At 38.6% G+C, this 25,261-nt stretch overlaps 1 protein-coding gene across 1 annotated transcript in view; it reads left to right on the top strand.

Annotated features, from left to right (window-relative positions):
* LOC116292932 (uncharacterized) overlaps positions 1 to 24,739 on the top strand; it is a 29,168-nt gene extending 4,429 nt beyond the window's left edge. Inside the window, exons 5-30 of the mRNA XM_089027268.1 lie at positions 40 to 188; positions 775 to 1,146; positions 2,046 to 2,207; positions 3,638 to 3,885; positions 4,937 to 5,033; positions 5,358 to 5,456; positions 5,995 to 6,357; positions 6,534 to 6,854; positions 7,656 to 7,774; positions 8,207 to 8,274; positions 8,651 to 8,793; positions 9,204 to 9,503; positions 9,870 to 10,172; positions 10,496 to 10,786; positions 11,439 to 11,735; positions 12,201 to 12,521; positions 13,643 to 13,945; positions 16,222 to 16,518; positions 16,892 to 17,194; positions 18,263 to 18,735; positions 19,397 to 19,491; positions 19,807 to 19,972; positions 20,530 to 20,596; positions 22,296 to 22,567; positions 23,629 to 23,785; positions 24,090 to 24,739. Coding sequence (XP_088883394.1) covers positions 40 to 188; positions 775 to 1,146; positions 2,046 to 2,207; positions 3,638 to 3,885; positions 4,937 to 5,033; positions 5,358 to 5,456; positions 5,995 to 6,357; positions 6,534 to 6,854; positions 7,656 to 7,774; positions 8,207 to 8,274; positions 8,651 to 8,793; positions 9,204 to 9,503; positions 9,870 to 10,172; positions 10,496 to 10,786; positions 11,439 to 11,735; positions 12,201 to 12,521; positions 13,643 to 13,945; positions 16,222 to 16,518; positions 16,892 to 17,194; positions 18,263 to 18,735; positions 19,397 to 19,491; positions 19,807 to 19,972; positions 20,530 to 20,596; positions 22,296 to 22,567; positions 23,629 to 23,785; positions 24,090 to 24,250 — 5,947 coding nt within the window. The 3' untranslated portion in view covers positions 24,251 to 24,739. The remainder of the gene's footprint in view (positions 1 to 39; positions 189 to 774; positions 1,147 to 2,045; positions 2,208 to 3,637; positions 3,886 to 4,936; positions 5,034 to 5,357; positions 5,457 to 5,994; positions 6,358 to 6,533; positions 6,855 to 7,655; positions 7,775 to 8,206; positions 8,275 to 8,650; positions 8,794 to 9,203; positions 9,504 to 9,869; positions 10,173 to 10,495; positions 10,787 to 11,438; positions 11,736 to 12,200; positions 12,522 to 13,642; positions 13,946 to 16,221; positions 16,519 to 16,891; positions 17,195 to 18,262; positions 18,736 to 19,396; positions 19,492 to 19,806; positions 19,973 to 20,529; positions 20,597 to 22,295; positions 22,568 to 23,628; positions 23,786 to 24,089) is intronic.
* The last annotated feature ends 522 nt before the right edge of the window (positions 24,740 to 25,261 follow it).

The raw sequence follows: 25,261 nt of genomic DNA, 5'->3' as shown, positions 1-25,261 counted from the left end.
CATTCCTAAGATCTGTTGGAATGGATGTTGTTTTATTAGGTATGGCAGCGGCTGGTGGTTTCATAACTGTAGCCTTGCGAATCTTAATGCAGAATACGGCCCAGATATAGGGGATGCACTCCACATCCACTGGGGACCTCTAAGGTCTATCGCGTACGTCGAGATGAAAATCAAGTCATTTGCGTCAAGTGAGTATGATACGTAGTCTGGGGATGAGGAACATTACGCTCAAACTAAAAGATTCTATAAGCCGTGAAATACACTTTAGCTTGTTATTTAGTACTACTTCACTCAATTCTTTTTAATTAGTGCACTTTGTTTCACGTGTTTATGAAAAGCACTCTAACAAAGGAAAATAATAGAAAAATATTTAGATGAATTCCACCAACATGGTTGTTATTATGTGACGTGCCTTGAACCGAAAAGTATTTGTTAACATTTCGATTTCAGTGCACAGTGCGGCGCAAGGGACTACTTCAAAGATACGGCAGGCATCTTGCCAAGAAGACGGAAAATATATAGAACTTCGTGTGTTGTTCTTTCTCTTATGGGTAAAGGTGACTAATTTGGCGCCTTACTGAATTAATCTTTCGTTGTATTCTCTTATGGAAGCTTTATTTGCCCCCCGGACGTCTCATAATGCCTTGTGATCCAAGATGGCCGCCGTATCGTCGAAGTTCTACATTGCAAGGAATTTTTAATTTTTTTATATTTGACAATATGATGTAGTATACTGCAAGAAAAATTATCAATCTGTTACTGTCTCTGTTACAGTTTCAAAGACATTCTTGAAAACCGAAGACTCAAATCAAAAAGGTTTCTCCATTGTTGATTTTGGTAATGCAAAAAAAGTCGTTGTCAAGACGACTGATAAGAACTGGGAACTTATATTCACTCCGCCACCAAGAACATGGGTGCATGTATGCATCACGTGGAGTCCTGCAAATGGTTTGCGATATTACGAGAACGGAAGGCTGACTGCTTCCAATGATAAGTACAAACACGCAGCCAATACTTTGGTCGGTACGTCTTTGCACTTAGGCTACATTACAGGAGATTCTCAAAATATTGACGACCGAATAAAAAGGCTTGGGCTTTGGTTCAGTGAACTACAGCCATACGCCATCCAAGATGTTTATAACTACGGTAAGGCAATCGTAGAATTGTACTATGGAATTTTATCGAACCCTGAAACAACCTCTGGGCGCCTGCATGATCTAAGACAGGGCACGGCTAACTCACAGATTGAACCCTGAAACAACCTAAGGGCTGATCAAAGTCAGGGCACGGCTAACTCACAGATCGAACCCTGAAATAACGTCTATGTCACAAACAGAATCAGAATTTAGCGTGTCTTAGGGAGGGAGAAAAACTGGACAAAAACCCTTGAGTCATGGAAGAGACCAATCAAACAAATTAAATACTATCATGAATTACTGAGTCCAGGAATCCAGTAGAACCATATTCTCTTAAATTCCAGTACTCTTTAAGAGCCTGTCAATTTTTGATTTCTTTCCGATGATCTTCCGAACCATGATTTCCATATCATTTTTTAGTACAGAAACTTTCGGCTTACACTCTGATAGTGTACGTCTCTGGAGTGATAGTAACATGGCTACATCAGATAACTAGAGAATCACTATCTTAATCAGCGTGCCAAAGGCTTCCCTGGTTATTCTCTCAAGTGTCTTCTCGGCATCCCAAATGTTTAGATTAGAGTATCTATAAAAAGTTAACTATTTTATATCTGGCTTTTACTAATAATAAGTGCACACGCTTACGAAAGTATGAAAGGGTATTCAATAAGCCTTTTCATAGTTTAAGAATCGATTCCACTGCGCATGCGATTTTATCCCGAATTTCTCACCTTCTTTTGTTTAATTAAGGACAAAAGAAGTTTTAGACAAAAGAAGGCGCAGTGGAATCGATTCTTAAACTATGAAAAGGCTTATTGAGAGCATCATTCTTAGATATTCTAATCTAAACTAGTATTCGGCCAATCAGAGTGCGCGTTATAACTCGATTTAAAAAATTATATTCGATAGATAATTTCACCTTTGACGATGATATTCAATGTTGGAGCAAGCCGACAGATCGACACGTGAAAAGCGTACCGGATCCTTATTATAGTTGGAAACGCAAGTCCGGATGCACGCCTAGCGTTGGTACCGGACCCTGTGCTGACCACACATCAATGAATCCTCTGGGTAAGTCACAGGCGTTTTTTATCACGTGAACCTTAAAGTGCAAATGAAACCTTTGACAATACTTTCAGTACTGGTTCTGCATAAAGTAAATAGTTGATTGGTAAAATATTTCTTGGTTTGAGAGATACGTCTCTAAGTCATGAAGGTTTATACTTCCAATATGTTAATGATGATGACGTCAAGTAAGGTATTTGAGTGTTTTTGTTGTAACTATTGATACTAAATGCTGGCCATTTTGAAAATAAAAATTTTAAATAGCTTTCATGTAAACCATGAGTATGAAATAATGATGCTTTTTAAATACTTTTTCTATGAACCAGTTCGATTTTGTATATTTAATTAAGCCTTAATAGACTATTGTATTTGACTATTTTCACGACATCAAATCAGAAAAAAAGAGCTCAAAACAACCTCCAGGATTCTACAATCCATCAAAAAAGAGCTATTACCGGAAATGACGTCTATTGATAGCAAACTATTGTCGAAGGGTTCAATAGCGCAGCGCAGCCGTGACGTCATAAAAACGAAGACAAAGGCGAAATTCGGACAAACAAACTTACAAGTTTACTTTCAGCAGATAATTTTCACAGCCGATCGCAGTTGATCTTAGTTTACATGGGTTATTATTGTAACTTTAAGTAAAAATAATAAAATCGGTTCGAATAATCCTCGTAGCGGTTAAACAGAATGCAATGTTTGTACGAATCTTTAAGCTATTTTTAGAATGAGCGCGCTGCGCTATTCATTTGCACTTTAAAACTACATGGTACCAGGTTTATTCCTAAGAGAATAAAAACCTTTGTTAAAACTCGCGTGACCACATTTTGAAGCTCTTGTATGCGGGGAAAAAATCTATTGTTTCAGGCAACATGGCTACCGCGCGAGAAAGGTCCATACTCCAGTTTCGAGTTCTCAATTGCTCATGTATAGCTTGGATTTTGTGTAAAATATCATGCGTTTTTGATTCAGCCGTTAATCTATATTCGAGAATGAAATGTTTATTGTTGTTGTTCTTTTTATTTTTTTATTGCTCTTACTTATTATAATAACATAAATAAAAAAATCACTCAATTCTGAATGGCTTAGAGCAGTGCAAATTAATCCCGAATTGAACTCGAAACCGGGTTATTACCTGTACTTATTATCATCATCATCATCATCATCATTATTATTATTAGTATTATAATTATTGTTATTAATGTTATTAATGTTATTATCATCATCATTATTATTATTATCATCATCATAAACGTCATCATCATCATTATTATTATTATTATCATTATTTCTTTTCTTTTCTTTTCTTTTTGTCATTTGTCACATTTTGTATTCGATTCAAGTAGCAAATTGTAAATTACCTATACGTAGCGAGATTTACGATTGTATTTCGGGGAAAAACTCAATAAAGTTTTCATTATTATTACCTGCAGGTTCATACATCTACATGGAAGCATCGTCACCACACAGCAGTGGCAGATATAGTGTCATCAAATCGCCACATATTCTTTCAGTGTATAGATGTTTGCGTTTTATGTATCACATGCGTGGGACTGGCAAAGGTCTATTATATGTGTCTAAAGCATCAAATACCCCTAGAGCAGCGAAATATTGGTCTGCGAAACAAAATAACAGAAATGATTGGCAAAAAGCACAAGTTTCCCTTGGCAGTCCTTCATCCGTAAGTGTTTGAATGTTGAAAAGTTGGCCTGCGGAAGTGTTGGTTGCGCATGCGTGGATAGACAGTGTTTTAGAACTTCCTGCATACTGAATAATATGTATATAGCAGCAGAAATACTCTGACATAGATGAGTAGAGATAGACATGCACACACGCGGTACAATATCAAGAAACTAGCATGATTTAGAGTGTATATCAAGGAAAAACTATTTTCAAAATCACTTTTGGTATGGTTGCAGTATTTTTGTATGTGGTCTTCTCTTTTCGGATATATAAACATTTGAAACATCAATATGCAAATGAGATGACGTAAATTCAATAATGCGTTACATTTTGCAGTGTAATTTACGACAAGTGTTCTGAAGGGAAATAACTTAAAAGTGTACAAAACCATTCTCGACTTTCACATCCCCATAATCCTTTGCGTCTTTGGGGGTAACCAGAGGGTAAAAACCCACTTATTTTGCTGAAGACTGATCAGACAATGTTGACAATACCTTGTTTGGTATCCTAATATAAAATGAAGAAGTAAAAAACAGAAAAAGATAGAAGCTTGAAGACGTTTAAGGTAAATTGTAAAAACTTTTTCGTAAGTCAATACATTTTCTGTAAGACCAAAACTCTTCATGATCTGTACACCCAAAAATAACTTGGAATAAACTGATAATCAGTATTGTACAGATAAAAGCAGGTAAAGTATAAATTCAATTAAGAAACCTTTCAATTTGGGACAGTTTTTTGATTGGTTACTCCCCCCCCCCCCCCCCCCAAACGCAAGGCATTATGGGGATGTGAAAGTCGAGAATATATTTAATTTATAAGGATGATTTACAAATGAAAAAACAGCAGTACTTTATTTTCCACAACCGCATTTGTTTATATAAAAATACTGCAACCATACTACTATGCTGTTCACTTATAAGTGATTTTGAAAATAATTTTTCCCCTTCATATACACTTTAAAGTACAAAACAGTAAAATAATATTACTAGTATAGTTCATGAATCTCCTTTAACCATTTAACTATACATTTTTCTTTGATTTTGTTCTAGTACGTTACCTTCTTCGGTATGGTTAATAAGAACTTTGAGAGTGACTTCGCCATTGACGACATCAGCTTCGACACAAAGCCATGCACAACGATTAACGGTAATACACGACAAACCCACAAGTTATAAATAGACCCTTTGAAAGCACTAGGAAATCTAGAACAGAGACATCAGACCGGAAGTAAAAAAAAAATTTTTGATGAGGAGTTGGGTTTGCTAACGAGTGTTACATCTCAGCGTTCTCGACGCGAAACACGCAACTGATATTCTACCCGTACTATACTCTTAAATGTCCAAAGCTAAGTTTATTTAACGCTTGAGCACGAAAAGTGACATGAGTATGGATACAAGTCAAACAAAAAGTATTATCTCAAGAGAATAAGAATGAGATCTATAACTCACCGTAATCTTTCTTGTTCTGCAGACTGTATTCCATCTTGTATGAAAGGCACATCTTGTAACGTGGCCACCAGAACTTGTGATTGTGGGAAACGGAAACATGTTGATGAAAGCTGTAGAAACAGTAAGTAAACAACTCGTTACAATATTTATAGGCATTTTCATCGTGATATTTATAAAAGTAGTGATGAATGAGGGGTCCCAAGTTAAAGCCTTGAGGAACACCTGACCGAATACTTTAGATCATTAAGTATAGATCTTTCAGAAACAGTAAGCAACTCGTTATGTTTATAGACACTGTCATTGTGATGTTAACAAAATTAATGATGAATGAGGGGTCCAAAGTTAAAGCCTGAGGAACACCTGACCGAATACTTTAGATCATTAGGTGTATATCTTTCAGAAACAGTAAGCACCTCGTTATAATCTTTATAGACATTGTCATTGTGATGTTAATAAAATTAATGATGAATGAGGGGTCCCAAGTCAAAGCCTTGAGGAACATCTGGCCGAACACTTCAGAACATTAGGTGTAGATCTTTTACACATTCTCTTAATATTCCAACCATTTTAACAATATGAAAATGTTTTTTTCTCTGATAACTTAAAATTTCTTTTCTAAACTAAACTGAACTGAACTAAAACTTTCATTGCCTCCGTAGTATTGCACAAGACAGTGTTTGTGGATGCCGTACATTATTGGGCCTTTGAAGACCACACTTTCATTGAAGACTCACGCGGAAACAAAAGCGGCATAGTTAATGGAAGTGTTGATAGTATCGCCCAAGGAGGTCATAACTATGCTGTGCAAATAACTGGACAACCTAGCTGGATCAGCTTTGGAGACTTCAGTCAAGAATGTTTGGGCGACTTCAGCTCTTGTCAAAATGGACTAACTTTATCGTTTTGGTTGAAGCATTTTGTCAAAGTTGGAAAAGCTTTGAAACAAAATTTTTTGACTTTAGGAAACGTCGCAGAAGGTGAAAGAGGATTTGAGTTTGGATTCGATCCGGCCGTTCAAGAAGGTATGGTGGCGTGAATGATGTGTTGTGTCAACGTGGAATGAAAAATAAATATGAACGAACGAAAGAAAGGAGGGGAGGGGGAGCGGAGGAGAAGATTGATTGTTGAATTATGCCAAAGAAGCCAAATGTTACGGATCTCTATTGATAATTCTTCTTTTTTACTCTTCTCAATGAAGGTGAATTTCCACTAATATCAGTCCGTGTCAACCTTCCTGAAAAACACTGTCAGTACCAGATACCCGTGCAGAGCTCGGTGTGGTGCCACATCGGATTCTCCTTTGAAGATACGACTGCACTGAGCGTATATCGCAATGGAAAATTGGTTGACACAGGCGGAACTCCATCCTGCATCAATTACACCAGTAAAAAACCTCTCAGTAATGAACTCAAAGCTGGTTTACCAACACAGGCAGCAACCTTCCAATTAGACGAACTTGTGATTTGGAATAAATGGCTGGAAGAGAGAGATTACATCTATAGATATCGATATGTTACCGGTAAGAGTAAAGATAAAACAGTCCCTATCACAGTTCCTTGAGAGGTAGCCGTGCACTGCATCGAAGCGAGACGAACGGTGAGCTTTCAATGATAGAGGCCCTATTTAACACCTTGGACAATTATTCACGTCTCTATTATTGCGAGCTCACTCGCTTTGATGCAAAGGCACGGTTACCTTTTAAGATGGCGCAGGAAACTGTGAAAGGGACTATTCCTTTGTAGGAGAGGCTATTGTTTAGATGAGATGTCGTTAGAAATCGGAAACTTTTCGAATCTACCGCGGTTGGCTAGTTCTATTTAAAGTTAATCAACCCATTTACTTAGAATGAGGTCTTCATTTTCAAAGTGTGTTCCTGATTCTTTCATTCGATATTGGTAATTTGTGATTGCCGGTGTTCTCTAAATCATAGTGGCACTTTAAACACTAAGTAAAAGGTTTTCTTCCAATCGATACATAGATGGCAGAGTGGTTTGAAAAGTGGGGATGGGGTATCAGATCACGATATTCTTGAATCCACCTGAAATCATTCTCGTTTCCTTTAGTGTATTTATTAAATTCCCATTAAAAGGTGCTAAGAAATCCCCAGCCCCACCACCTAGGCAGTATAATCCAGTTTTCCTGCAATTTTCCCCACAAAAAAATATGCAAATTATTAGCTTAGAAAGAAACTTTTCGCATATATCATTTGTATCAGATGTTTCAAAAATAGCTATGATACCGATACCTATGAACACAACAAACGCTGGTTTTTCCATTCAATAATGAATACGACTGAAACACTGTTTCCCTTGCTCTTCAGATGGTTTGGAACAGAACATTAATCTATTACTGAAGCTAAAAAATGAAGTCTGGGATGACCAACTTAGTAATCTCGAAAGTAAGAAGGCTGTGAATCTTGCAGAAAAGATAATAGAAAGTGTAAGTTGATGCTGACCTATAACAACCTTTAGGGGGCATCATCCAACATGACTGCCACTGTTATTTCCTTAGGAATGATTACAAACGACCTATAGTGAACATCATCCAACATGGCTGCCACTTTTATTTCCTTAGGAATGATTACAAACCACCTATAGTGAACATCATCCAACATGGCTGCCACTTTTATTTCCTTAGGAATGATTACAAACCACCTATAGTGAACATCATCCAACATGGCTGTCACTGTTATTCCCTTAGGAATGATTACAAACCACCTATAGTGAACATCATCCAACATAGCGGCCACTTTTATTTCCTTAGGAATGATTACAAACCACCTATAGTGAACATCATCCAACATGGCTGCCATTTATTCCCTTAGGGTCAGCATGCAAGATTAAAAACAGCGTTTGTTTTTTTACTTCTCAGTTTCAAGCTATGTTTGGCAACAGTTCTTACAATGGGAAACCAGTCAAGGTCATCATTCACGGATTTAGGTAAACGTAGTGATATGTGGTTTTGTCAGCCTTCATATTTCAGTAACACACTAAAATAACTTTTGGACTGATGAAAGTTAGCAGAGCAGGAGACTCAGATCGAATTGGAGTTTAACTTGTTAGGTTTAGCGGAGGGATGAAAACTGGTCGGAGAACCGGTCGGAGAACCCTCGAATCCAGAGAGAGACCCTAAACTCCATTCATATGAAATTCCGAGTCCAGGAATCAAACTGACCTAAGACCTGGGAGGTAAAGGGGCAAGTGCATTACTGCTACGCGCTACTCTTGATTCCCAGGACAACTTCCAATACTGAATGCGCTAATCATCCTATATTATCATATTAGCTTACCTAACATTTGTTTTATTGATCTCTAGTCCTGGAAGCGTCAACGTCAACACAACACTACTGTTTGAATCGCTAACCTACAATGATACACTGTTGTTAGAAAGGTGGTTATTCGAACAAAACGCTCTAAACACTATTCCTGTCAATGTGTTGGGGATCTCATCAAACACTGGTACGTTACAAAATATTCAGGATATTCTTTTCTCGATGTCAAAATTATATTTTAAATGTTGTGATGTTTTTAAAGCTGCGTCTGGCAAAAAACTATTTGGTGGTGTTGGTAATGAAGATGAGGGTGTTTTTGATGATAATAATGACGAGGATGAGGATGTTGCTCGTGTTGATAATGACGATGGTGATAGCCTACTAGTAGCTCATCCAATCAAAACCGCTAGTTGGATTTCACTAATTGCTAATTAGTATAACCTAATTTCATTATTTTGATTTGTTTCTATTTGACTATTACACTTCCATTGACTAGTATTTTTTTTATTTCACGGGTTAAATGCCTTCATTCTAACTACTGAAGAATCTTTTCAAGAGTTTTATCAAGTAAAATAAACCAAATAATAAATGTTTCAGTTCCAGACATATATCCAAAGATAACAACCATCGGCAAGAATACCTCAGCGGTATACGTCAATTGGACCATTGGTGACTACACCAGTACATACCAGTTATTTCAAGGATGCCGTATCCTTTACAGGCTAACAGATGAACCGAACGCTACTTTCATGGTCCATAACGCCATTGGTGTAGATAACTACACAGTGGTGCCCAACATGAAATTCACTGTCAATTACACTATGAGACTCCTGTTGTTCACGTTGTCGGGCGATGGGCTGATTTCTCCTATTTTTTATGCTACGACTTTGGAAGATTGTAAGCATTTCAATTGATGTTATCTCTGATTGCGTGCATATGACGTTATAGCCTAGCCGCCATGTTTATTGACTCGAACAAAAAAATTGATCTTGACGGCCACGTCTTTTTCTTGGGAAGCACGGGTGGCGGAGCGGTAAGACCCCTCGCCTCTCGACCCTCCAATGCGACCCGTGTTCGAGTCGTACCCAGCTTTTCCTTGGCAAGCACCTTACGTATGGTCACCGAGTAGGAAATAACAGATCCTTATGAAGAAAATCATCTGTCTTAGTGGTACATACTCCCATGGCATTATTATTAGACTCTTCCTCAAGTTTGAACTGGACAACTATACTGTACTTAAAACTTTTTTTTTCTGTTTCATAGTGCCGAATGAGATTCCTGGCAACACCTCTGCAATGAACACAAGTTCATCATCGCTCAACTTTACATGGTCGCACATTCCTACTAAAAGTTGGCGAGGTAAACCACTGGGTTACCGGGTCAGGTACTGGCTTCCAGAGGTTCCCACGGACGGTGTGCTGAATATAACGGTAGCACCGGAAAAAAACATCACTGAAATGAAATCCCTGAGGAAGTATATGGTCTATTGCCTGACAGTTGCGGGCTTTAATTCTGCTGGTGATGGTAATTACTCCTCTCCTGTGTGTATAAGGACTGATGAAAGTGGTGAGTATATCTATATACCCAACATATAAAGCGTGCCCTGATTGGTTCTATGTCTTGTTTTGTACGTTGTACTGGAAAAAATACCCAAGATGTAACACGTGTTCTGATTGGCTCCATGTCATGTTTAGTACATTGTACAAAGAAAAAAACCAAGTAGCAAGTTTTCTTATTGGCTCCATATCAAGTTTAGTACATTCTACTGAGAAGAATGTCAAAACTTTAAAAAGAATTGCAACTCAATTCAATGATTCTTGTTGCTTTTTATATGAACAGGACAAATTAACTGGGAGTTTAATGATGTATAATATTTCCTATTGCTTTAGTTCCCGACGCACCCCTTGACGACATTCAACTCAAAAACATATCAGGCTTTGAAATTCAAATAACGTCCAATGGCGTCCCATTTCTAAATCGCAATGGCATAATTACCAAGTACGTACTTTACTGGACCTCGAGTGATTCAAAAGGCACAGTGCTTTGTTTCAACGCTACCCTCATAACTTGTGAACTCAAAGGACTAAAGCCTTACACTGCTTATAACATATCGGTGACTTCGTACACACGGATCGGTGTTGGTGTGATCAGTAACTTCTCGGTATTCAGCGATGAACACGGTAAGGTTAATTTTTTCGGTTTTACTGAGCTAATTTAAACGGGTATATGAGCGATGGTCTGTTATCAATGCGACTAGGATTGGGTTTACTGCTATAGAGGACTGGCTCCATCACATGCTTATCCCATATTACTGCTTGGGCTTCCTGTGGTTAGATGGCAGAACAATTAAATCTTTTCTCTCGGGAATTGAATTCGTTCTCATCTAAAATGACTGTATTGTTCCTGCCATCTAACATAGCTCTCGTCACGTGGTGGTGCAAAACCTCTATTGACTTTAGATTTTCTCTCTTAGAATAAGGAAGCCAAGACCGAAATTGTACATGGAAAGTACGCATAAGAATTAGATATATCTAGTGATAGAACTCCTTGAATGTTCATATATTGTTCACTGACAGAATGCATGCTTTTAACACACGTTTTAACTGACGGTGCATTTCAAATTAATTGTCATTTCCCAGAATAAATTTCGGTTTCAGCTTTTAAAAGTTCTTTATTTACCCAACAATTATTTTGCAATTAAGGGTATTAATCAATGTTTTACTTTTGTATTTTTTTAAATAAATAAGTTTTTTCATAATCTCTGGTGCTAACAAACCTGATCCTCGATCCATGCTCGACTTGGCATTAATTTTCTTGGTATTACTATTACAGTACCATCCTTGCCACCACGGATCTTGTCTGCTTACAACACTAGCTCTAGCAGTATACACATCTCATGGACAGCGATACCAAGGGCGAACCATCATGGTGTTCTTAGAGGGTATTACATCGAATATGCCATCAAGGGATCCAATCTTTGGGAAGGAAGTTTCGTCTGTCACAGCCAGCTGTCTGCCAATCTTACCAACTTGACTGCATATAGAGAATACGAGATTAGGATTGCTGGGTTTACGTACAAAGGAAATGGGAATATGAGTGACAGTGCGTTTATTTGGACGGAGCAAGACAGTAAGTGATCACCACCCGATGGATGAATGGGTGGAAAGATGGGTGAATGAATGAATGGGTGGATAGATTGGCGAATTAATGGTGGATAGATTGGTGAATGAATGGATGGATAGATGGGTGTATGAATGGATGGATTAATGGATGGATGAAAAAATGGTTAAATAGAAGGGCGGGAATAAATGAATATATGCACGTATAAAGAAGTGAGTGGATGGATGGAAGGGTGGAAGGAAGGAAAGAAAGAAGAAGGGAAAGAAGAAAGACGCTGATAAAGGAAAGAAGAAAATAAGGAAAGGAGAAAGCAGGGACGTAAGAAAGGAGAAAAAGAACAACAGCAGAAGCGGAGTTGGTTTTTAAATTGGATCTCTCCTGTTTCTTTTAAAGCATCTGCACATACGGTTGAGGTATCCAGGAAATATAGCATGATTTTTTAAAAAACCTAATTGGTTCTGTTATTCTTTCTAGCTCCCTTTTCGCCACCTGTGAACATCACTGGGAAAAACCTCAGCTCAACGAGTCTTCAACTGCAATGGAAACCCGTTCCTTACGAATACGCGCGCGGCATCATTTTATATTACAAGATTATTGTACTCGGATACCGTTTGGCGTACAGGAACATTTCCAATGACACTTCGTGGAATGTCACAATAAATGATGAAAATATATTGCAGCACCAGTTTAAGTCATTAGAAAAGTACACCGATTACACCTTTCAAATGCTGGCCTCTACTATCAAGGGCGAGGGTAATATCTCTGAACCGTTGACAGTGCGGACTGATGAAGACTGTGAGTATATATATTTGCTATAGATAGAAAAATGAATGAAAACTGAATAGGAACACTGACGAGACCCTTTTCTATCCCCTCATGTTACACGAGTACTTTTTCTCCTATGAATTTGTGAAAGAGTATTTTCTAAATCCTTAATAAAAGTATCAATAGATCAATAGATAAGGAAGTTAAGGAAGCAAAATTGGAGGAAGACAGGTAGGAGTGATGGAAAGGGTAGAAAGGATGAAAGGAAGGAAGCCGAAGGAAGGAACACACGGATGCCAAGAAAACATATAACGAATACATTAATATTAGCAATACTCCCGTTTCGAGTTCTCTTTGCTCAGTAAATTAATATTCAGCTATTCGACCAAAACCCGTGACATTTTAACTCAATTTTCTCGAATAGTTCCGCAGTACATACATTTCTTATTATACAATGGAAGAAAAGAATGAAAGAAAAGAACACATTTCTACGCAAAACGAGGCTAAAACTGAGCAAAGGCGAACTCGAAATGGGAGTATTGCTAGGTTTCAATCGGCTGATAAAAGTCTTTGAATCTCATTATCTGCTTCAAGTGATGGTCAAACACTGACCACCATGTGCTGTCAACTAGAAAAAATTATATTGAAAACCAGTGATTCAGCTGACGAACAATCCGCACGAGACAGGAAATTACGTCACGTGAAACCCAGCAATTTCGAGGCTGAAGAAAAAAAAATGGGTGGAGTTGACATTGCAGTGTATAAGCCTTTTCATAGTTTAAGAATCGATTCCACTGCGCATGCGATTTTATCCCGAATTTCTCACCTTCCTTTTTCTAAACCTTCTTTTGTTCTTAATTAAACAAAAGAAGGTGAGAAATTTGGGATAAAATCGCATGCGCAGTGGAATAGATTCTTAAACTATGAAAAGGCTTATTGTGGGACTGTTTGAGAAAATATTTTCAACATAGTGGTTATTTTATTTCGTCTCCTAAAACAGTCCCACATTAAACTGTAATGTCAACTCCACCCACATTTTCTTTACCTCGGAGTGCACGGCTTATAGAAATGGACGGGTAAAAGAACAAGTGCATCAGATTGCTTGAACAAATGAATGTATATGAAAAGTAGCCATATTGTTTGTTCTGCAGCACCTTTTAAAGCACCAACAAACGTGACTCTAAAAAGTGACGTCTGGCATTCCATCCAAATCGACTGGACACTAGTGCCGCCCGAAGAGATACCTGGAATATGCAGGGGATACAAAGTTTACTATATTCGCAAAGAAGGATCAGTCGACGTGCTGAAGAATATGATAATACCACCTACCGCTGTAACCGTTACAATTCCTTACCTGTCTGGTTTTATAATATACGGCATATGGGTCTCTGCTTTCACGTATCCGGCTAAGATCGGCCCAAGTGCTAACCTAACCATCAAGACAGAAGATTGGTGTAAGTAATCATTTTATACATTCTTACAGTAAATGTTGTAAACCGAATCGAACAAGACGCTCTAAGAGCGTATACTGGGTCATAAAAATTAACGGCTGTAATCTCCGTGCATGTATAAGCGATGTCGTCCGTCCATCCTCCTTTTTCATTTCATTTTTTGAAAATACTTCGTAATACCTAATTTTATAGAGGAAATATTTTTAAAATCTGACTATGTGATCAAATCGAAACAAGACAAAATTGACTCAGAACCTAGCTTGTCACGACCCGACAATATGAAATTGCCCAAACTTGTCCGCGGTAAATGAACCCGATGGAAGAAGTTATGTCAGTATTTCACTCATAAAACATTCATTTGCTCACTTAAATAAGCCAGCTTTTTCTCCGAATTTCCTTAGAAATATCAATCAGCTTGTCTTTATTCGGGTTTGTAAGTCACTGTTTTTTTAGAGCAAATCTTCGAGTCGTTGACCGAGACGGCCTCGATCAAAGCAGCCTCAAAGCCTAGTTAAGAGTTCATTGAGAAACACTTGATTTATATGGTAAGTTAGGCTGATTTTTCCTCAAGATTCCATATCGGAATTGGTATTCTTTTTGTTCTTTAGTATTTTTTCAAGTTCTTCTTTTGTCGTTTATTATTTTAGTGAAGAAATCATTGCGTAAAGTTGACTATTATCAAAAGTGTTTGCCGTGGCATTGAAGCTTGTTGATTGCCCTTACAAAATTATTTTAGTCTTCGTTCAAAGCAAAATTAAAACACGAACAAACCTTTTTATGCTTTCTATATTCGTTTATAGCATTTAATCTCACTGAATCAGTGTACACAAATGAGAATAAATGACTTACTAGTAAAACTCCGCGATGAACTTCTACCGCGTGAAATTGAAGGTCGCCAACTTTATTTAAAGATGGACTTCGCTCATGTCCCGATAAAAAGCTAAAGATATAAATTTTTGGCCACATATATCCTCAAAGAACATGCAAGATTCGATTCAATAATAGCCTGTATGTGAACTCGCACATGAAGTTATCGACACGTCATCCAATTCATATATGGGTAATATTGCGCAACTTTAAAAAAAAAACCAGAAGTATTTTAAGACTGGTTTGCCACAGGCAACCCAGTAGTTTCACCATTTTTCATACATCGGCTCACTGGTCAAATGCAAAGCATTCATTAAGTACCTTGGCGCCTCGCTTGAGCATTTTGTGTTTGATCATGACCAGTAAACCAATGTTTGGAAAATGGTGAATATGGCGACCAATTCGAATAAATATTGTTCTGGGACAGACTAGCCTCCTGTTCACGTGAATACACAAAAGCGTTTTTACATGTATGCAGAGAGAATAGTCAGTCCGACCAGAACAATAGTTATTCAAATCTGTGTATACATTTTGCAAGGCGTGGTTCATACATACATACGTGTATACATTTTGCAAGACGTATTTTAAGACTGGTTTGCCACCGGCAACCCAGTAATATCACCATTTTTCATACATCGGTCTACTGGTCAAACGCAAAGCATTCATTCGAGGTTGCAAGGTTTAAATTCAAGTACCTTGGCGCCTCGCTTGAGCACTTTGTGACCAGTAAACCAATGTATGGAAAATGGTGAATATGGCGACCAATTCGAATAAATATTGTTCTGGGACAGACTAGCCTCCTGTTCACGTGGATACACAAAAGCGCTTTTACATGTAAAGAGAATAGTCAGTTCAACCAGAACAATAGTTATTCAAATCGGTGTATACATTTTGCAAGGCGTGGTTCAGTAAAAGTCCTTGCTTAGTCCTTGTACCTAGAAATCCTCCAGTGTTCCAGTCTCGTCCTCAGGGATGGATGTCAAGTGAAAAGGGGGTTAACACATCTACCCTTCCCTGCTAACAGAGTCTTCTTTTTGTTTTCTTTTGCTGGATCGGCATTCACAAGGAAAAGGAGACTCTTCCCCCAACCGTCACCTTTTCTGTTACGCATGTGTGAGCGTAAACAAAAGAGCCAGCAGGGAACATCTATCCTAGAAACCAGTGAATACGCCCCTGAAGAAGGCTTACGAGTTGCAACGGATGGCTCAGCAAGTCTTTGCTTATTTATTAGTACCTAGCAATCCTCCTCATGATTTTTCCAGTGTTCCAGTCTTGTCCTCAGGGTTGGTTGGTTATCAATGAGATACGGGGTTTTCACATCTACCATAGAAATCATTAGATACGCCCTAAGTTAGGAAAAATGTACAAGGTTGCAACGTCTGGATCAGTAACATTTCTTGATATTCAATTAGTACCTAGGATTCCTCCTCCCCACTTCACTGGTGTCCCAGTCTCTTCTACAAGTCTTGGTCTGACCTGGAAGCAACTCCCACTTGAACTAACCAATGGCGTAATGGTTGGCTATGTTGTCGAGTACACTAACACCAACAAGTCAATCGCGCAAAACGCTACTTTTCCAACAGAGCAAACGAATACTTTGTTAACCGGCCTGAGAAAGTTTAATTACTACAAGATAAGAATTATTGCACAGAACGTCAACGGCTTCGGTAACTGGAGTGACTACATAACTCTGAGGACCGATGAGGATAGTAAGTGACTCAGTTTCATTTTAACCGTGAATTTGTTACAGCGCTTCTCAATCACCTGTCATCCACTCCGCTATCTACGACTGCTGCAGGGAGTGTCCTCATTCAACTGGGAGGATCAGAGTTAACTACACACATGACGGATAAGGCAACCCAGCTAACAAGCCCTGGGATATCCTCAGTTTAACCGTGAATTAGTTACAGCGCTTCTCAATCACACGCGTGAAATCGTATAATTCCCTGTTGCGACAAAATAGAATTTTGATAGACGTCAATCAAAGGGTTTTCATAACATTGTCGGAAAACACGAAGCCTAGAGGGCACGTGTGATTGAGAAAGGCTGTTTAGATTAATATTCTCACTATCTTTGATCCAGCTCCAGAGAAGCCACCGACAAACGCCACAGGATCTACAGCCAGCCCAACCTCCCTGATTGTCAAATGGAACCCAGTCCCCTGGGACTATCGGCACGGTTTCATATTGGGCTACACAATTTATTATCGACCTATTTCCGAAGCTGAAGAACCTTTGCCTTATTCTACGCCCAAGCAAATCAATGTTGCACCAGATGTCTTGGAGTTGAGTATTGATGGTCTGTCATCTTTTACTGAGTACTCAATTGAAGTTGTAGCGCAGACAGTGAAAGGAGAAGGAATAAAAGCCTCTTCCATTATTGCAAGTACGAATAGAGCATGTGCATGCTACGTCACAGACGCCATGTTGGTTGACGAGAACAAAGCATTCATCATTAGCTTCTCTTGTTAGGTCAAACAACATGGTGGCTGTTTCATTGTTATTCATATCTCAAGGGATTTTGAGTCACATGGTTGCACACACTGTATAGTTTTAACACTTGATTCGAAATAGAGGGATGTCGGGCAATAGGCTTTCGTCTACGAGGAACGAGGAAACCGTAAGAAGGTACATGGGGAATTACTTTAACGATATACTTTCGATTGGCAGTATATTTTCTATTGATTTCAATGTTGAGTCTGTGGTCTCGATCAGCGCGTAGCCATGAACACAGCCCTAAAGAATTATGGCTAAGACTAGAATAACATAATTCAAAAGAGTAAACGGTTTGAACCCAGGTGTTGAAATTTGTTGTGAAGTGCAATGGTGAGTGTAGTCTTGAGTCGGAAAGACTGTTGTTGGTGTCGAAACGTCAGTCACCACCACCAACAGTCTTTCTCAAGACTACACTCACCCGGACTATCACATTTCACCACTAACATTATCCAGCTGCTTATCACCCCTTGTTTGTCAGGTGTACAGCAAATCTGCATATATTTTACACCCAATAAAAGTGACAGAACGAATCAGGCTAATCCTTTAAAAGGTTTCAGATACGGAGGCGTTAAACCACTTGTCTCTCTCTCCCGCCCTTTTCTTTTAATTCCTCTCCTGATGACATAATTTCCTGACAAATTTACCGAGTATAAATAAATTTTTCTTATTCTCTTCTCTCCCCCTTCTAGTCCCACCCTACCGCTGACCCCATGCTCAGGAAGGTCGGCGGCTATGGCTAACTACATGACTGGAGACATATTTTTTTGCTCAAAAGACGATGTTGATGGTTTTCACGGCGGCCATGTTGGAGGAACTTAACAAAAGAATTGTAAATGAATTCTTTTGTTATATCCTCCAACATGGCCGCCGTGTCTTTTGTTATTCAATTCTCTTGGAAATGGTTGAAAACCATCAATAGAAACATACACATTAATGTTTTCTTGAAATTTTGTACCAGGTACTTGTCGATGCTTCGAGGAGATTTTGACAAACTGGAGGGACTTACCTCCATATGTTAGGTCCAACTTAACAGACGAACCACTAGGAATGATGCCTTACGTCATCCACACCGCTATCTACGAATGCTGTAGGGAGTGTCCTTCTCATTCAACTGGGAGGATCAGAGTTAACTACACACACGACGGATACGGCAACCCAGCCAACAAGTCCTCGGATATCCTCGTTAAGAGCTACATTGATGACCAAACCGATGTCCATTTTCCAATATTTGGGTTCCAAGATCAGACTCATTTCTCGAAGTATTATGCCTATATACCTATCGTGCCTTCAGCTGGGGTAGCCTTTTTTGTTAACAAGGAAGGAGGTGCAGCTAGTCCGCAGAATGTTGCCGGAGCAGTCTTCAGTTGTTGGCCTTTGATCATGTTTAATTTGATAATGGCATTCCTTGTTGGCCTAATCGTTTGGTTGTTGGTAAGTGCTTTAAGTAGGACAGTTACTTTCTCTTGTTGGAAGTTTGAGGAAAACTAATGAGGCCAAGATGGCGCACTCATATGGGAATGAATTTAGAGTTAAGATCAGAATGATCCGCCATGACACGTACTTAGGTTCATCCCCTCAAATTTATGAACCAGAACGTCTCGAGTTCATCTTGCCTTGGAAGGAGCTGCACGTTGATGAGCAGCGTGATGAAAGCGGGAAAGACGGTTATATCTCTGTGTACAGGACACAATAGAAGATAGAAGTAATTCGATACCTATTGGATTCTTTGTTAGCTTCGTTCTATTTTATAACTTGGAGTCCTAGACTGCGTTCATAATGTATGGCTAGAGCTAGGGAGGAGGGAGGGGGGGGGGGGGGGGTGGGCAGGTGAAAATTTGAAATGTCCAGAATAATTCTTAACACCCCCCTTAAAGTCATGCAAAAAAAATACGTTCCCTCCTAAGCAAGACTTGTAGCTTCTTCCAAAAATTGTGAATTACGTAGACTGTGTCATCTGCATGAAGTAAGAACCATAGCTCAAGAAACATAGCTACCTTCTAAGTTGATGCAGCGATCACCACAACAAAGGTGACAGGATATCAGATAAGTTCTTCCGCTAACAAAAAGTTCGATTGCTCTTTTCTTTTCCTAGGATTCCAAAGATAATCCAGATCACTTCCATGGGTCATTTATACGAGGAGTTGCGAGTGGGTTTTGGTTTGCTTTTATTACATACACTACTGTTGGGTAAGATAATAAGTTTGGAATATATATACAAGTAACAAACGACAAGACATGACACTACAATATAGAATACAGCTACTTCAAAAAAGGTTGAAGGGACGAACGGCGATAGGTTATAAGCGATAGGAGATAGGTCATTCCAAGATCTAGAATAAATGGTGTTTATTTATTAATATTCTTGTCAATAACACCGATGATATTGTTGAGATATTTAGTGTAGTTTGTAGTCAACGAAACCATTTAAGAAAGCTCGTATATTCGAGTTTAGAACATTGAACAGTCCCTTATTCACTTACTTTCCACTTTTTCTGTCTGTAGCTATGGTGATAAAACCGTGGTGAGTATTCCAGCTCGCATCTTCACGGTGTTCTGGACGTTGTTTGGTCTTGTGTCGTTTGGAATCATGATGGGTGCCTTCAGCGCAGCTCTTGAGACGATGACGTACGAAGAGACCCAATCACCAATGATGCTGTATGGAACAAAGGTATTACGTAGTCTTAACTCTTCCTTTATTCACATGAATTTAGAGCTTGCGGTAAACAAAAAAAATCAGTTCCTTAATGCTGAGACACATGATGCGACGTTAATTTGGGTCTGTCGGGTTTAGGGGTGATGTCACACTTTGCAAATTTCCTTGCGACATCACATAAAATTTGTCACCATCGACGTCACAAAAGTAGAACTCGTTTTTACTTCTTCAACGTCCCCACCGACGTCGCGCGCACAGATGGACACACGGTGCGATTTTCCGTTGCAGGAAACTTCGCATCGTGTGTCTGAACCTTTACCGTTTTTTAAGGCGAAAACCTCGATTTATTTTTGTAAATTTTCTTTCCTTTTTTTCCCGCCGAAACGTCAAATTTTTGATACTTTTAAAATGAGATTGAGCGTGTCGGGATTTGCAGAGGCGCAAAAACTGGATAACTCGAAGAAAGATTCTCAAGAGCACTAATCGCAAGGATTTAAATTATTTCGTAGTCATGTAGTTATAGGTCTACATGATTATGTTGATTGTGTTTGTATGAACGTTATAATTCTTAGGTGGCTGTAATTGACAATTCATCGGAGCATAGACTAGGGCTACAGAAGAATTCCAAGGTTAACACAGGTAACCCACTGCTACTAAAGAACGAATATCATGTGAAAACCTCGTGGTATGGATGTAAAGTGCTCGGATTCAAACAATAGAAGTTTTGCATTATCACGTGCCCATGCTCATAATACAGCTTGGGCTACATGGGGTTAGATGGCAGAAGAATAAAATTCCTTTGCTCTCGGGATTTGAATTCATTCTCATGTAAGACGATCGTATTTTCCTGCCATCTAACATGGCTGCCGTCACGTGATGGCGCAAAACCTCTATACTCCAGTTTCTAGTTCTGTTGCTCAGGATCATCCTCGGTTTCGTGCAGAATATTCATATGTTCCAGTGAAGCTTCGTGGAGGTTCAAAGAGTTTGTATTATTGAAGTTGTGCATTCTTTACTTTCCCGTTACGTTGTTATTTGTGAATATTTAGACACTGATTCAAGGCTAAGGCTGAGTAAATAAGTCTGTAAACAAGTAACGCAGCGGTATTTTGGAACTCAAAAATGGTCTATCTGAAATGATACCATTTTATCTCGCGCGTTCTGCTTAGACCTTTTTCTTTAACACTTTTATTTTTGAAGTTCGTGCAAGCTAAAACAATAGATGACAACAAAGATTATACGGAATGTGAATTCAACATTCAACATTATTCTTTAGTCAAGCAATCATACCGTGTTTCATTTGAACCTACTCTGGCTTGCGTTAGGTCCGCTGGGATGCTTTGATTATATTAGAAAACAAAAGAATTTCACGCAACATTTCTCTATAGTGTAACTTATGCATCAATGCTTGCGACAAAATCTGTAAAACTGCCAGTGTCACTTTTTCTTTTGAAATCATGGACTTCATCCCAGGCTACCAAATTTTTTAAAAAAATGTTCCTTAAAAGTCCTTGAAAGTAACACAATTATCAAAGAGTTACAGCTATTTCAAAAAAGATTGAATACTGAATACTGCATACTGAATAGTGCATTCCAAGACCGAAGTGCATTGTGGGTCACCTACATTGCCTAATGTAGGATTAATAATATAATAATCTATTCTATCTTTAGTGTATTCCATCTTAAACAATATACTAACTACATGTAGAGAGTTAATTGCTGTATATTTACTTTTTATGTCAAATTAACAAGACCCACAATGCCCTGAATGCACTATTCAGTATACACTATTCAGTATACACTATTCAGTATACACTATTCAGTATACACTATTCAGTATGCAGTATTCAGTATACACTATTCAGTATGCAGTATTCAGTATGCAGTATGCAGTATTCAGTATGCAGTATGCAGTATGCAGTATGCAGTATGCAGTATGCAGTATGCAGTATGCAGTATGCAGTATGCAGTATGCAGTATGCAGTATGCAGTATGCAGTATTCAGTATGCACTATTCAGTATGCAGTATTCAGTATTCAGTATGCAGTATTCAGTATGCAGTATGCAGTATTCAGTATGCAGTATTCAGGTATGCACTATTCAGTATGCACTATTCAGTATGCACTATTCAGTATTAAACTTTGTTTGAAATAGCTGTGTATGATATTTATTTCAATGGCGCACATAAATTTATTTTGCGCCGGTCAATTTTGACGGGCTTCATGATACCTCAGTTCTTTAGTGCCATCATTTCTACGTTTCTACATCAGCTTGTAGCGCTCGCATTCTTATTCAATGCTTATTCAAAGGATATGAATACTTATTTCACTATTTACAGAACAACGATACGAAACACTGGAGGATTTAAAATCTGCCATGTTGCGATCTGAAGTAAAAGGAGCCCTTATAGATGCCTATATTGCAAGTTACCGTAAAGAGTTATTTGATCACCCTTCGCTACGTTTAAACAAAATATATGACTCTAACAAAGCATACGGTGTGGTACTGGCTGGAACAACCAAGAAAATTCAAAAGTGCGTGGTCCACTATTTAAGCGAGAACCGTGCCTGGGTGTACGAACACGTCAAGGCTAATTCGAGACCATATAAGGTAAGAATAGCATTGTTCACATTTATTAGAAATATATATCGCTAAGTTTTTTGCGATCGAAATGAGGACAAATAAAGGCTTCGAATACACGGGGGGGGGGGGGGGGGGGGGAAGAAAAATTTCAGTTGAAAAGCCATCGAGAGAGATATCCAGTATTATAAAATAACTGTTATGAATGTCGCGTTCTGATTGGTTTGGAGCTCGTGATTTATGAGAGCACATTGCACATTGCGCGAGCACTTTCCATTGCATCATTCCTATCTAAAATAAAGGTTGTATTTTGTAAAAGAAATAAAAAACTTGCTTGCTGTGCTGTGTGCAGTCATAAAGCACTTGGGGATTAACAGAACACTCGAGAAGTGTCGAGAAGCACTCCGCTCCGCTCCGCGCGCGTTTTCTATTTCTTCAGTGTTGTTCGTAGTTGACAAAAGCATTTAAAGCACCTTGGTTATCCGTGTTTAGATGTGTGTCCATAATTCCTGTCTGTCTTGGAATGACCTATCGCCTATCACTATCTACTTTTTACATACAGCAATTTCAAAAAAGGTTGAATACTGAATACTATTTTCAGTGTATTCCATCTGAAAAAAAAAAACTAAAATCGGATGAAACACTTTTTCATGCGTTTGATATATTACTTGAAATAGGTGTATATGATAATGAAATGTTTTAAGCTGTCCGATATAGGCTAATCCTTGTTTGAAGTGTTCCTCAATAAGTATAAATTAAAACTCATCCTACAAAAAACAAAAACAACAAAAACAACGAACGAAAGAACGAACGAAAGAACAAACAAACAAACGAAAGAACGAACGAACAAGCAAACAAACAAACAAGACCATATATAACTCATCATACCTTATTGTGTGGTGTAAATCATGAATGATTCTTACGAATCTCATTGCCAGCCTTGACTGAGGACCAAGCTCTGCCCCATGGGCAATTATCCATATTCATTCCAGTGGGAAAATTGCCATTCAGTTGGTAAAAAATCCACACGAGACCGAAAATGAAGTCTATTGATAACATGTTCATGCAAGGCCGTTTGTTGTTGTTTTTAGAGCTCAAAAATATCCCCAGCGATGCAAGTGGCAGATGATATGATTGACGAATCATCCAACGTTTTCTTGGAATCACTGAATACTATGATTGTTATGCTCGTTATTGCTATAGTATGCGGACTTGTATATGAAGCCTACCGAAGGAAGAAAACCAAAGGTAAGGTTGACAAATGAATAAACACGAATGAATGTATGAGATAAAATGAAAGGATGCATGGGAAGAAAGAAGGGGAAGGGGAAGGAATCAAAATAAAGGTTGAAATGAATGAACGAATAGATGAATGGATGGATGGATGAATAGAGTGTGAGTGGGAGGCTTTGTGATTGGACGAAGGATGGACGGACGGACGGACGGACAGACGGACGGACGGACGGACGGACGGACGGACGGACGGACGGATGGATGGATGGATGGATGGATGGATGGATGGATGGATGCAAATTATTGTTTTTCATTTCAGTCTCAAAAGATCCCGACAAATACAAAGTACAGCCTGTCATCGATGATGAGTTTCGAGCAGAACTCAACAAACTTCTATTGGACCTGAAAGAGAATTTAGCAAGAGAAAAGAAAAAAATGCTCAAAATTTTAAAAGAGAAAGACTTGCATGAAAAAATCTAGTAACCTTTATTTCCTGCGCAACAACACAAATGTATTTACATACACTGAGCATGAGGTTCCAAGCTGTTTGATCATTCATAGCTAGACATGACTACGTACGTCTATATGAACTCGACTAAAGCAATTCTAAATCAGTTTGTACTAATAGCTTCTTTGCTTGAGTATAGGGGTATTTTTTCATTTCTTTTTGTTTTTCCAATGACACAACGTGTATCTAGACGACTGCATAAAGGTGCAGTAATACGAGCAAAATATCGTGTATCTTGTCGCGCAATATCGTTGCGCTGCAAGCTGCAGAGTGAATTTGACTCGTATTACCACCACGCGAACAACAAATTAACTTGTTCCAGAAAGTTGGGAGAGCTTCTACTTTTGCAGAAGTCGCACAACACGTGGTTTGAAATGGCAAAGCATTACGCCCGAGCTAATGAGGTCGAACGTGCTGGATCAAGCTTTTAATGGGCCGTTCGCTATTTATGGAGGGGGGGGGGGGGGTATGACTGGAGAGAAATTGGCTGAGCGGAGGAGTAGGGGAGAACCACAATTTTTTTCCTTTTTATTTCAAGCGGACCTGAATAAACTCAATTTGTCTTGGTACACTGTTTATCCATTTCAAACCACGTATCATTCCCTAGAGAATAAAGTTCTTTTTGGAATTGTATTAGAGCCTAATAGTAACGCATGTGCATGCTCATATATATATCTGATAAACGCAAAGTCTGCTTGGTAACAGATAAAAGCTAAAGGCTTTTGGAAGGACTAAATTAGAAGTTAAACGTAAAGAAAGTGCAAGACTGAAATTATTTGAATTATTTACTATATATAATGATCTTAGGACTTTTCTTTTTTATATCTATCAGCAGTACCATTCATTCGTTGGCATCCAGTGCTAGGTTCTTGAATCTAACTACGAGAGAACTAACACTGGAAGCAGTACTCAGCACCATTAAGGCATGGCTCTTTTGAGGAAGTGATGGAAAATCAGTTATTTATTCATATCTTTGACAGTTT

Source organism: Actinia tenebrosa, unplaced genomic scaffold (assembly GCF_029948245.1).
Source record: "Actinia tenebrosa isolate PJP-AT-01 unplaced genomic scaffold, QUT_ActTen_1.0 PGA_scaffold11__36_contigs__length_13525064, whole genome shotgun sequence".
Taxonomy (NCBI): domain Eukaryota; kingdom Metazoa; phylum Cnidaria; class Anthozoa; order Actiniaria; family Actiniidae; genus Actinia; species Actinia tenebrosa.
Note: the sequence above shows the minus strand (reverse complement) of the source record. Positions and strands in the feature narration are given on the sequence as shown.